The 12,628-nt window shown below is 40.9% G+C and overlaps 1 protein-coding gene across 9 annotated transcripts in view; it reads left to right on the top strand.

The window, feature by feature from the left end:
• Positions 1-12,628, top strand: part of erc1b (ELKS/RAB6-interacting/CAST family member 1b) — a 1,169,759-nt gene that overhangs the window by 80,190 nt on the left and 1,076,941 nt on the right. For all 9 annotated transcript variants that reach the window (XM_038780204.1, XM_038780201.1, XM_038780203.1 and 6 more), the window contains exon 5: positions 3,783-3,938. In XM_038780204.1, coding sequence (XP_038636132.1) covers positions 3,783-3,938 — 156 coding nt within the window. The remainder of the gene's footprint in view (positions 1-3,782; positions 3,939-12,628) is intronic.

Genomic DNA, 12,628 nt, shown 5'->3' with positions numbered 1-12,628 from the left:
ACAGTCCAAGGGTCGCTGAATTCATTAAAAAGGGATTTCTGATAAATAAAAGATGACATATTTTAGTATGTTGACTTGAAAAATGAAAAACAAAGATGTAGCAGAAATACCAGCTGCATGGCACTTAAAAAAAATGTGTATTATTCCAAACTCAAGCCAATCATAGTTACAGAGAATATCCATCGTTGCCATGGGGCGCACGGCCTTACCCCAAACCCCTCCCAATTTCTCACACCTCCATAACATATGGGCATGCTGCATGGCCACTATAACTGAAAATGAGGTCTAGAAAAATAATTCACTGCTGATTATCATTGATTAATCAAAGTGCATTCATAGCTGGGCTAGGATCAAGGTCTACCAAGATGAAATATAAAGTGACTTTAAATATTCACCATAGACTTAAAATTACAAACTTGTGGTTGCAGACCTCAGTCCTACAGCTTAAAGAGGGGCAAAAAAAGTAGCTCAACATCCCTGATTATACTGTTTTCAGATAGGATAGAGAGGGGACTAAAAAGGTGGTGGTATAGCTTTATTGGTTAAAGAACCAATTACAGCTGTGAGGAGGGATGATATACTAAATGAATCATCAAATGAGACTATTTGGGTTGATCTCAGAAATAAAAAGGAGCAGCCATGTCACTAGGGGTGTTCTATCAAGCCCAAAATAGTGAGAGGGCAGTAGAAGAGCAAATATGTAGGCACATTTGAGTGTAAAAACAATAGGGTAATAATAGTAAGGAACTTCAACTACCCTAATGTTAACTGGTATACGAACAGTGTACCAGGCACAGAGGGCACCAATGTCTTGAACTGCATTGAAGAGAACCTTTTTAGCCAGCAGGTAATATGCCCAACAAGAGGCAGTGTGATTCTAAATTTAGTCTTCGAAATTTGGGCTGGGCAAGTGGATGAAGTAGCAGTAGATGACCATTTTGTAGAATTATGGAAAAGGGTAAAAAGAAAGCAGGAGTAAAAGTTCTAAATTGGGGGAATTTTACTAAGCTGAGGGATGATCTAGTGAAAGTGCACTTGCTATACATACTTGAAGTGAAATCAGTGACAGGCATTCGAAAACAAAATTCTACAGACACAGTGTTGATGTCCCCACAGAGAAGAAGTGTGGCACTGGAAAATCTGTTTATCTGGAAGCATACAAGGCAAGAAGGAGCAGTAAAAGAAAGCTTATCTTCTAAGAAGAGCCAAATGTTCTGTTAATTGGAGGTGTCTAAAATACAACTTTATTGCTAATTAATTCACTTTAATACACTTGCATAAGAACCAAATCAAAACTTAGAAACAAAATGTCAAACAGTACATAAGTTAGTCAATGCATTGCAAAGGAAAATATTAATCATAAAAGCATAAAGAAATCACTTTATGAAGTGGTAAATAACTTATTCACACCAAAGAGTTGAGTCAAGTCAATTTATTGGTAAAAGCTTTTGGGCGAAAGCCAGGCACTCCACAGTGCTCGTGGTCACCTTCTCAATTATACAACGGCAGTTAGCCTCTTTTATACATGTACACACTTCGTTAGTTCCTCATTAGTTTGGGGCGTTACATACACGACCAATTAGGCCCCCCTAGCAACAATTAGCTTCCAATCACATTCCTCTGAAACCATTTGTTATCTAAGGTCCACAACTTCTTTTCCACAATTACAAGGATAACAGGTGTCTCACTAGTTAACGGTCAGTTTGTCAGTTACAGAATGACTCAGCAATTAATCGGATCATTGCAGATGTCAGTAGGTCAGTTAGACAATGGCTCGCCGGTAACCTTCCTTATCAAGTCATTGCAGAATTAGATTGCCATGGTGAGTAAGCTAGTATAGAATGACTCAGCAGTCCACACTATTGCAGCCATAAGCTAATAATTAAACATAATAAAATAGCGAGATTCTTAATGAATAACCTCTTATGTGAATTTCCCTTCACCCTTTAAAATAAACAAACGGATAGATGATTCAAGAATTCGGGAAGGCAAAAATTCAGGAGTGAGCCCTTGACCATGAGGTCTTTTAAGGGAATCCTTATCTATGGTCATTTACTCTCATTGGTTTCTAATTCTCAGCTGAGACCTCCTGATTTGTTCAAATAGATGTCTGTTTCTCAGAGGAAAATTTATTAATTAAATATTAGCCTTTACTTAAGATTGACTGGTATCCATCAGGAATAATTCAGTGTCTACGTGCGCCACTTTACAAGAATGGGATTCTCACGCCACTGCTAGCCATCAACCACTAATTATTTGATGCATTCTTATTACTAAATGCACTGGAATACAATGATCTATTCATTATATGAAACATTTGTTGAGACAATGTCTGAATTTATCCAGACATAACCCTAAAGTTCACCTGTTAATTCATTATCTGAAACAATGACCATCTTTTCACAGTCATGGCATTTTGAATAATTCCATTCTTGGCTATGCACTCAATCAGTACCTAAAGACATCAATAAATCAATGAATCAATAATCTATCAAAAACCCAAAGATGATTTGCCAGCCCATTTGAGAGCCAAGAGGATAATTAAGGAAAGTGTATGGCCTATCCGAGCTGTGCATGGTAATGTGTGCGCTGATGCATTGATAGTGAGATGTTATTGTTTTGTTACATCTGTAAAGTCTAAAAAGAAAATTATCTTCCTTTACTTAAGTGTTACCCTATAGAATAAATAAATCATAATGTGCTTATCCAAAATGTTTTTACAGTTGGAAGAGCATAGTATTTTGCCATCAGCTTTTTGATGAAGATGTAATCATCAGTGGGGAGGGCGAAGGAAGGACTTCAGACTATCTTTTCAATGTATTTTATTTGAATTAGCCAAGTAATTTAGGTTTTACAATGTAATTAAATGTTAATTTTGCAAATTGATAAATTAAGAAGTCACTTTTATGGTTAACCTCTTTAATTGATATTGTGCAGTTTTAATCAGGAGAAAAATTTCTATCAGGATGACTGCTGTGTTGTCATGTATGGTGAGTTTTGTTAATGTTTTGCAATTAACTGTGTTTTTGGTGTAGGTATGGAGTTGAATTGCAATTAAAGTTTGAATGGGTGATGGATGGCATTGAATTGAATTGGTTTCATTGAAATTAAGGTGGGCGCATTGTTTGATGTTTGTATTTGATGAGCTTGTCACAGTCAGAAGTTCAGCTACAACTTTACAGCGGTTTGAGACCTTTCCTCAATATACACTTGAGTTTTGCGAGAAACATGTCACGGATGCAAAATGCTTTAATGGATCCATATGCTCACTGTGTTATTTAAACTGTGATATGTCTTGTTCGCTATTGATTTTGGGATCTGACTCCCTAATTGCTTGGAAAACATTGAGTCAAGCAGGCAGTGTGGGACGGAAGTTGCAAGTAAAGCATATCAGGTGGGTGATAGGTTCTCTTTCGAAAGACAGTGAACCAATTTGATTTATACAACAATCATACCTTTTCTAGTGCCAGCGCACAAATTATCACATTTATTGATTTCAAGTTTACAACTTGCTATGGTAGGGTTTGAACTTGGGAGATCCAGGTTTCTCAGGTTGTGTATCAAAGGCTTATGTACTATTTCCTGAATGCTCTCAAAAACTTCAGTGGTGATGTGGTACGCATTTATAAGCTGAATGCAGCTGTGTCCATACTGTAGCTTACTAAAACTTGCATATTAATTGCTGTGTCATATGGTTATAAATTTATGCAAATATAAAACAAATGCTATTATACTAGAGCAGTCCATAAAAGATCTGTTTTGAACTCTTGTGTTCACTGCAGGATAGTAAAATATCCTCACTGGAACGGAACATTCGAGACCTTGAGGATGAGATACAGATGCTTAAATCAAATGGAGCTCTGAGCACCGAGGAGAGAGAAGAAGAGTTGAAACAGATGGAAGTGTACAGAAGCCATTCCAAGTTTATGAAGAATAAGGTAAAGAACCCTGGTTAAATATTTAACAATTGCACCAAGTATCAATGTGCTTTATGTGACCTGTTTCCTTCCACTTGTGGAAAAAGTGCTGTTGCCAGGATTCAGTGCAGAAAATAAATTTGGCCTTTCTTTTCAGGGCAAGATTTTTGGTTGTTAGAACATCAATAAATAATATCAAGTTCTGAGTTTCAGAAGTTTTGTTACCGTAGTCGATTATCTCTGATTTATACCTTCAAAATTCCCATCTGTTTTGTTCATAAAAGGCAAACAGTACATGCAAAAATATAAACTTTTTAATGAAGTTAATTTGTATTTCTCTTCCCCTTTGAGTTCTCCCGACCAAAAAGGTTAGGAGGGGTAATTGGGTTACGGGGATAGGGTGGAAGTGAGGGCTGAAGTATGTTCTATGTTCTATAACAATATTAACTATGGCCAGTGGAAGCCTCTGCTTTTGCACTTCTAAAATGGCTGCAAGATCACGATAAATGACTTATTAATGGATCCCTCTTTGTTGAAGTATTATTTTGGTTATTTGATGATGACACATTGGTAACATCACTACAATGATAATCCAGAGGCCCAGGCTAATGTTCTGGGAGCATGGGTTCAAATCCCAGCATAGCAGCTATGGAATTTAAATCTGATTGGTAAATCTTGAAGATATAGTTAATCTCAGTAATGGTGACTGATGGAACCATCAATTCAGCGAACACGTGTAGTTGGATCTGAACAGAGGCTTTAATACACTTACAACAGAGCCAGCCTCTTCGTCATTGAACTTCAGATGAATTGCAGGCTGGCTCTAAGGCACTGATCTTTATACATCGGTCCCAGGGGGAGGAGTCCTGGGTGGAGCCAAGGGAGGAGCCCAGTACAAACTCTCGCGTACTCCCAGAGCAACTCCCCCTGGTGGTCGGATAGTGCAACTGCACTTACAATGGTGGATAGTGAACATATATACACGGAGTTATATTGGCAACTATATACAGCATTGATCTTACAACGGGTAGATAACGAACATATATACATGGAGTGATATTGGCAACTATATATAGTGTGAATCACATTCACCACAGTGACCATGCCAACTATTATAAGATTGTTGTTAAAAACTCATCTGGTTCACCAATATGAAGGAAATTTGTCATTCTTATGTGGCTTACATGTGACTCCAGACCCACAACAATGTGGTTGACTCTTAACAGCCCCCGAAATGATCCAGCGAGCCACTCAGTTGAAAGACAGTTAGGGATCAGCAATAAATGCTGTTTTTGCAAGCAGCACCCATATCCCATGAAATAATAAAATAAATTGTGTTCCTACTGCTTATTTCCCCCATTATCATTAGAGTTTACATATTGCAGTATATTAGAACAATGAAATTGCTGGTTCTTGGTAATCCCTTCGAATTGCCATTTAGTGGAAGCTATGCATCTTGCCTATCATTGTTCAATCAAGATTACTTTACCAGTGATTGCTTTTGATTTTTAAATTTGGTTATTTGAGAAGAATAACAACAGATGGAACAGGTACCGGAGAAGTTGTAAACAAGTGGTGCATGTGTAATTTCAAGAAGGAATTAGATTTGGCTCTTGGGACTAAAGGGATATGGGGGAAGGCAGATCAGGGTATTGAACTTGATGGTCAGTTATCTTCATAATGAATGGTGGAGCACGCTCGAAGGGCCAAATGGCCTCCTGCTTCTGTTTGCTATGTATTTGCTTTGCCTTGTTTCCAGGAACCAGTCTTGGAGGGCGGAGAGGTGAGTATAAAGTAACTTACCTCAGGGATTTACGGCCTTGTTTCCAGGGAGCAGTGTCGGGAGGCGAAGTGGTGAATTCAAAGTATATACAATTAGTATATACTTTGGGGATTCCACTGAGCTGAAAAGAAATGAAAAGGTGATGCCATAGGAAAGCGGAGAGTGATTGGCTGATGAGAAAACTGTGCTAAATTTGAAATAGAACAGTACAAAACAAAGTAACAAATTGATTAACTAAGTGCAGATGGCTGGGCTAGTGATGTGGTGTAGCTGCATGGTGTGGGAACTGGCAGATCCTATTGCGAACTGCAGTGACCACATCTGCAGCAAGTGTTGGTTCCTTGAGGAACTTCGGCTCCAAGTTGATGAGCTGGAGTCTGAGCTTAAAACACTGCAGCACATCCGGGAGGGGGAGAGTTACCTGGACACTTTGTTTCAGGAGGTGGTCACATCCCGTAGATTAAGTATCTCAAATTTGGTCAGGGACAGCAGGCTGTCATTGTAAGTGAGGCAGGTAGAGGGATCCTAAATTTAGGAACGGAGGAGCCTCAGCTCTTGACCTTGTCCAACAGGTATGAGTTAATTGCTCCCTGTGGGAATGAGGAAAAGGGAGGATGAGCTAGCTGACCACTGCACCGTGGTACAGGAGGCCATCCATGCGGGGGAGCAAAAAGACATGTTGCAATTGTCGGGGTTCTATAATTAGGGGGATAGATAGCATCCTTTGTAAGTAGGATCGAGAGCCCTGCATGGTATGTTGACTGCCCAGTGCCAGGGTGAGGGACATCTCTGACTGGCTTGAAAGGATATTGGAGTGGGAAGGGGAAGATCCAGTTGTTGTCATCCACATTGTTGTCCACAAACAACATAGGCAAGACTAGGAAAGAGGATCATTGGGGAATTATCAGGCACCAGGAACTAAATTAAAGAACAGACCCTCAAGGGTCATAATTTCTGGATTACTACCCGAGCCACGTGTGAATTGGCATGGGGATGAGAAAATTAGGAAAGTAATCACGTGGCTGAAGGAGTGGTGTGGGAAGGAGGAGTTTCAATTCATGGGGCATTGGCATCACTATTGGAACTGTTGGGAGGGTCTCCACTTGAACCGATCAGGGTCTAGTGTTCTAACGGAAAGGATAAATAGGGTGGTCTCAAGGACTTTAAACTAAAGGTAACACTACGGAAGTAAAATGGTTAATGAGAAGCAAAGCAGCAGGTTAGCACGAGGGAAGGTGGGTTCAACTATATGGAAAGTTTTGATAAAAGATTAAGGGAAGAAGATCTAGGAGATGTTATTAATGGAGGAGTTAGGATTCAAAAAGAAGGTATTAAAACTAGCATAAAGGCACTTTATCTGAATGCTCATAGCATTTGAAACAAGATAAATGAGTTGACAGCACAAATCATCGCAAATGAGTATGATTTAGTGACCATTACAGAAACATGGTTGCAAAATGGTCACGACTGGGAGTTAAATATCCAGGGGTATCAGACTATTCGGAAGGACAGACAGGGATACAAGAGAGGTGGTGTAGCTCTAATATTTAATTAGATGACATCAAGGCGGTCGTGAGAGATGATGTAGGTTCTGTGAAGAAAAAGGTTGAATTTGGGTGGAAATCAGAAATAGTAAGGAGAAAAGGTCACTGATAGGCGTAGTCTATTGGCCACCAAATAACATTACGGTGGGGTGGGCAATAAACAAAGAAATAACTGATATATGTAAAAATGGTACGGCAATTATCATGGGGGATTTTAATCTACATGTCGATTGGTCAAACAAGATCAGTCAGGGCATCGTTGAGGAGGAATTTATAGAATTATCTGTGATAGTTTCCTTGAACAGTATGTAATGGAACCCATGAAGAAGCAAGCTATCCCAGATCTGGTCTTGTCTAATGAGACAGAAATAATTAATAATCTCATAGTCGGAATCCTCTCGGGCGGAGCGATCACAGTATGGTTACATTTAAAATACAGAGCATGTGAAAGTATAACCCAATACCAGTATCTTGCGCTTAAACAAAGGAGACCACAATGGAATGAGGGAGGAGTTGGCGAGGGTAGATTGGGAGCAAAGACTTTGTGATGGGACAATGAAGGAACAGAGGACTTTCGCAGCAATTTTTCACAGTGCTCACAAAAAGTATGCACCAGTGAAAAGGAAAGACTGTAAGAAAAGGGATAATCAGCCATGCATATCTAAGGAAGTAGAGGAGGATATCAAATTGAAAGGAAATGCATTCAAAGTGGCAAAGGTTAGTGGAAAACAAGAGGATTGGGAAATCTATAACAGAAAGCCACGGAAAAAGCTGTAAAGAATAGTAAGATGGATTATGAGAGTAAACTAACTCAGAATATAAAAACAGATAGCAAAAGTTTCGACAAATATATAAAACAAAAAAGAGTAGCTAAGGTAAATATTGGTCCTTTAGAGGATGAAAGGAAGACTTAATAATGGGAAATGAGGAAATGGCCGAGGCATTGAATGGGTATTTTGTGTTGGTGTTCACAGTGGAAGACACAAATAATATGCCAATAATTGTTGGCAAGGAGGTGAGGAACTAGAGGAAACGATCGTTATTGCTAAGGAAGTAGTGTTGGGCAAGCTAATGGGGCGAAAGGTAGGCAAGTCTCCTAGCCCTGGTGGAATGCATCCCAGGATACTAAAAGAAGTGGCAGGGAAATAGCATGTGCACTCGTGGTAATTTATCAAAATTTGCTGAATTCTGGGACGGTTCCGGCAGATTGGAAAACAGCATATGTGACGCCACTGTTTAAAAGAGGAGATGGACTAAAGGTGGGTTAACTTTAATTGACCGGTTAGCTTTAATTTAACTTCTGCAGTGTGCAAAATGCTTGAATCTGTCATTAAGGAAGAAATAGCGAGACAGATGCAGCATGGGTTCATTAAAGGCAGGTCATATTTGACTAATTTAGTGGATTCTTTGAGGTCATTATGAGTGCGATGGGGAACTGGTGGATGGGGTGTGTCTGGATTTCCAGAAGGTCCAGAAGACCAGGTGCCGCACAAAAGACTGCTGCATAAGATAAAGATGCATGGTGGTACGGCTAATGTATTAGCATGGATAGAGGATTGATTAACTGACAGAAAGCAAAGAGTGTGAATAAATGGGTGTTTTTCTGGCTGGCGATCAGTGGCTGGTGGTGTGCCGCCGGGATCAGTGTTGGGTCCACAATTGTTTACAACTTACAGAGTTGATCTGGAGTTGGGGACCAAGTGTACTATGTCAAAGTTCGCAGATGACACTAAGATGAGTGGTAGAGCCAAGTGTGCAGAGGACACTGAAAGTATGCAGAGGGATATAGAGAGTTTAAGTGAGTGGACAACAGTTTGGCAGATGAAGTTCAATGTTGATAAATGTGAGGTCATCCATTTTGTTAGGAATAACACCAAAATGGACTATTATTTAAATGGTAAAAAAAGTATAGCATGCTGCAGCGCAGAGGTACCTGGGTGTCCTTGTGCAGGAATCTCAAAAAGTTGTTTTTTTGGCAAAAAAAGTTGGCAAATGGAATTTTGACCTTGATGGAGTTTAAAAGAAGGAAGGTTATGTTGTAGCTGTACTATGTAGACTTTGGGTCTCCTTACTTGAGAAAGGATGTACTGGCACTAGAGGATGTGCAGAGGAGATTCACTAAGTTGATGCCGAAGTTGAGAGGATTAGCTTATGAGGAGAAACTAAGTAGACTGGGACTATACTCATTGGAATTTAGAAGATTGAGGGGGGATCTTACAGAAACATTTAAAATTATGAAGGGAATAGATAGGATAGAAGCAGTGAGGTTGTTTCCACTGGCGGGTGAAAGTAGAACGGAGGGGGCATAGCCTCAAAATAAGGGGGAACAGATGTTGGACTGAGTTGAGGAGGAACTTCTTCACCCAAAGGGTCGTGAATCTGTGAAATTTCCTATATAAAGGCAAATTACTGCGGATGCTGGAATCTGAAACCAAAAGAGAAAACGCTGGAAAATCTCAGCAGGTCTGGCAGCATCTGTAGAGAGAGAAAAGAGCTAACGTTTCGAGTCCAGATGACCCTTTGTCAAATTCCCTACCCAGTGAAGCAGCTGAGGCTAGCTCAAAGAACAAAGAAAATTACAGCACACAACGGGCCCTTCGGCCCTCACAGCCTGCGCCGATCCAGATCCTTTATCTAAACCTGTCGCCTATTTTCCAAGGATTTACTTCCCTCTGTTCCCCGCCCGTTCACATATCTGTCCAGATGAATCTTAAATGATGCTATCGTGCCCACCTCCACCACCTCCGCTGGCAAAGCGTTCCAAGCACCCACCACCCTCTGCATAAAAAAACTTTTCACGCATATCTCCCTTAAACTTTCTCCCTCTCGCCTTGAAATTGTGACCCCTTGTAATTGACACCCCCACTCTTGGAAAAAGCTTGTTGCTATCCACCCTGTCCATACCTCTCATAATTTTGTAGACCTCAATCAGGTCCCCCCTCATCCTCCGTCTTTCCAATGGAAACAAACCTAATCTACTCAACCTTTCTTCAAAGCTAGCACCCTCCATACCAGGCAACATCCTGATGAAGCTCCTCTCCACCCTCTCTAAAACATCCACATCCTTCTGGTAAAGTGGCGACCAGAACTGCACGCAGTATTCCAAATGTGGCCGAACCAAAGTCCTGTACAACTGTAACATGACCTGCCGACTCTTGTACTCAATACCCCGTCCGATGAAGGCAAGCATGCTGTATGCCTTCTTGACCACTCTATCGACCTGCGTTGCCACCTTCAGGGTACAATGGACCTGAACTCCCAGATCTCTGTACATCAATTTTCCCCAGGACTCTTCCATTGACCATATAGTCCGCTCTTGAATTAGATCTTCAAAAATGTATCACCTCGCATTTGCCTGGATTGAACTCCATCTGCCATTTCTCTGCCCAACTCTCCAATCTATCTGTATTTTGCTGTATTCTCTGACAGTCCTCCTCGCTATCTGCAACTCCACCAATCTTAGTATCATCTGCAAACTTGCTCATCAGACCACCTATACCCTCGTCCAGATCATTTATGTATATCACAAACAACAGTGGTCCGAGCACGGATTCCTGTGGAACACCACTAGTCTTCTTTCTCCATTTTGAGACACTCCCTTCCACCACTACTCTCTGTCTCCTGTTGCCCAGCCAGTTCTTTATCCATCTAGCTAGTAAACCCTGAACCCCATACGACTTCACTTTTTTCATCAACCTGCCATGGGAAACTTTATCAAACGCCTTACTGAAGTCCATGTATATGACATCTACAGCCCTTCCCTCATCAATTAACTTTGTCACTTCCTCAAAGAATTCTATTAGGTTTGTAAGACATGACCTTCCCTGCACAAAACCATGCTGCCTATCACTGATAAGTCTATTTTCTTCCAAATGTGAATAGATCCTATTCCTCCGTATCTTCTCCAATAGTTTGCCTACCACTGACGTCAAGCTCACAGGTCTATAATTCCCCGGATTATCCCTGCTACCCTCCTTAAACAAAGCGACAGCATTAGCAATTCTCCAGTCCTCCGGGACCTCACCCGTGCTCAAGGATGCTGCAACGATATCTGTTAAGGCCCCAGCTATTACGTCCCTCGTTTCCCATCCGGTCCTGGGGACTTGTCCATCTTAATGCCTTTTAGAATACCCAAAATCTCCCCCTTATGCTTACATGACCGAGAGTATTTAAACATCCATCCCGAGCCTCAACATCCGTCATGTCCCTCTCCTTGGTGAATACCGATGCAAAGTACTCATTAAGAATCTCACTCATTTCCTCTGACTCCATGTATAAATTCCCTCTTTTGTCTTTGAGTGGGCCAATCCTTTCTCTGCTTACCCTCTTGCTCCTTATATACGAATAAAAGGCTTTGGGATTTTCCTTAACCCTGTTAGCCAAAGATATTTAATGACCCCGTTTAGCCCTCTTTATTGCGCGTTTGAGATTTGTCCTACTTTCCCGATATTCCTCCAAAGCTTCATCAGTTTTGAGTCGCCTCGATCTTATGTATGCTTCCTTTTTCATTTTAACTAGTCTCACAATTCCACCCGTAATCCATGGTTCCCTAATCTTGCCATTTCTATCTTTCATTTTCACAGGGACATGTCTGTCCTGCACTCTAATCAACCTTTCCTTAAAAGACTCCCACATTTCAAATGTGGATTTACCCTTAAACAGCTGCTCCCAATCCACATTCCTTAGCTCCTGCCGAATTTTGTTATACGTGGCCTTTCCCCAATTTAGCACTCTTCCTTTAGGACCAGTCTTGTCTTTGTCCATGAGTATTCTAAAACTTACGGAATTGTGATCGCTATTCCCAAAGTAATCACCGACTGAAACTTCAACCACCTGGCCGGGATCATTCCCCAATACCAGGTCCAGTATGGCCCCTTCCCGAGTTGAACTATTTACATACTGCTCTAAAAAAACTCTCCTGGATGCTCCTTACAAATTCTGCTCCATCTACGCCTCCAACACTACATGAGTCCCATTCAATGTTGGGGAAGTTAAAATCTCTCATCACAACCACCCTATTGCTCCTACATTGTTCTATAATCTGTCTACATATTTGTACCTCTACTTCGCGCACGCTTTTGGGAGGCCTGTAGTAAAGTCCCAACAATGTTACTGCACCCTTCCTATTTCTTAGCTCTATCCATATTGCCTCAGTGCTCGAATCCTCCATCATGCCCTCCTTAATCACAGCTGTGATATCATCTCTGACTAGTAATGCAACTCCTCCACCCCTTTTTACCTCCCTCTCTATCCCTCCTGAAGCATCTATATCCTGGGATATTTAGTTGCCAGTCTTGCCCTTCCCTCAACCAAGTCTCAGTAATATCAATAACATCATATTCCCAAGTACTAATCCAAGCCCTAAATTCATCTGCCTTATCTGC

This window comes from Scyliorhinus canicula, chromosome 20 (genome assembly GCF_902713615.1).
Source record: "Scyliorhinus canicula chromosome 20, sScyCan1.1, whole genome shotgun sequence".
NCBI lineage: Eukaryota > Metazoa > Chordata > Chondrichthyes > Carcharhiniformes > Scyliorhinidae > Scyliorhinus > Scyliorhinus canicula.
This window is presented reverse-complemented; position numbering and strand designations above follow the sequence as displayed.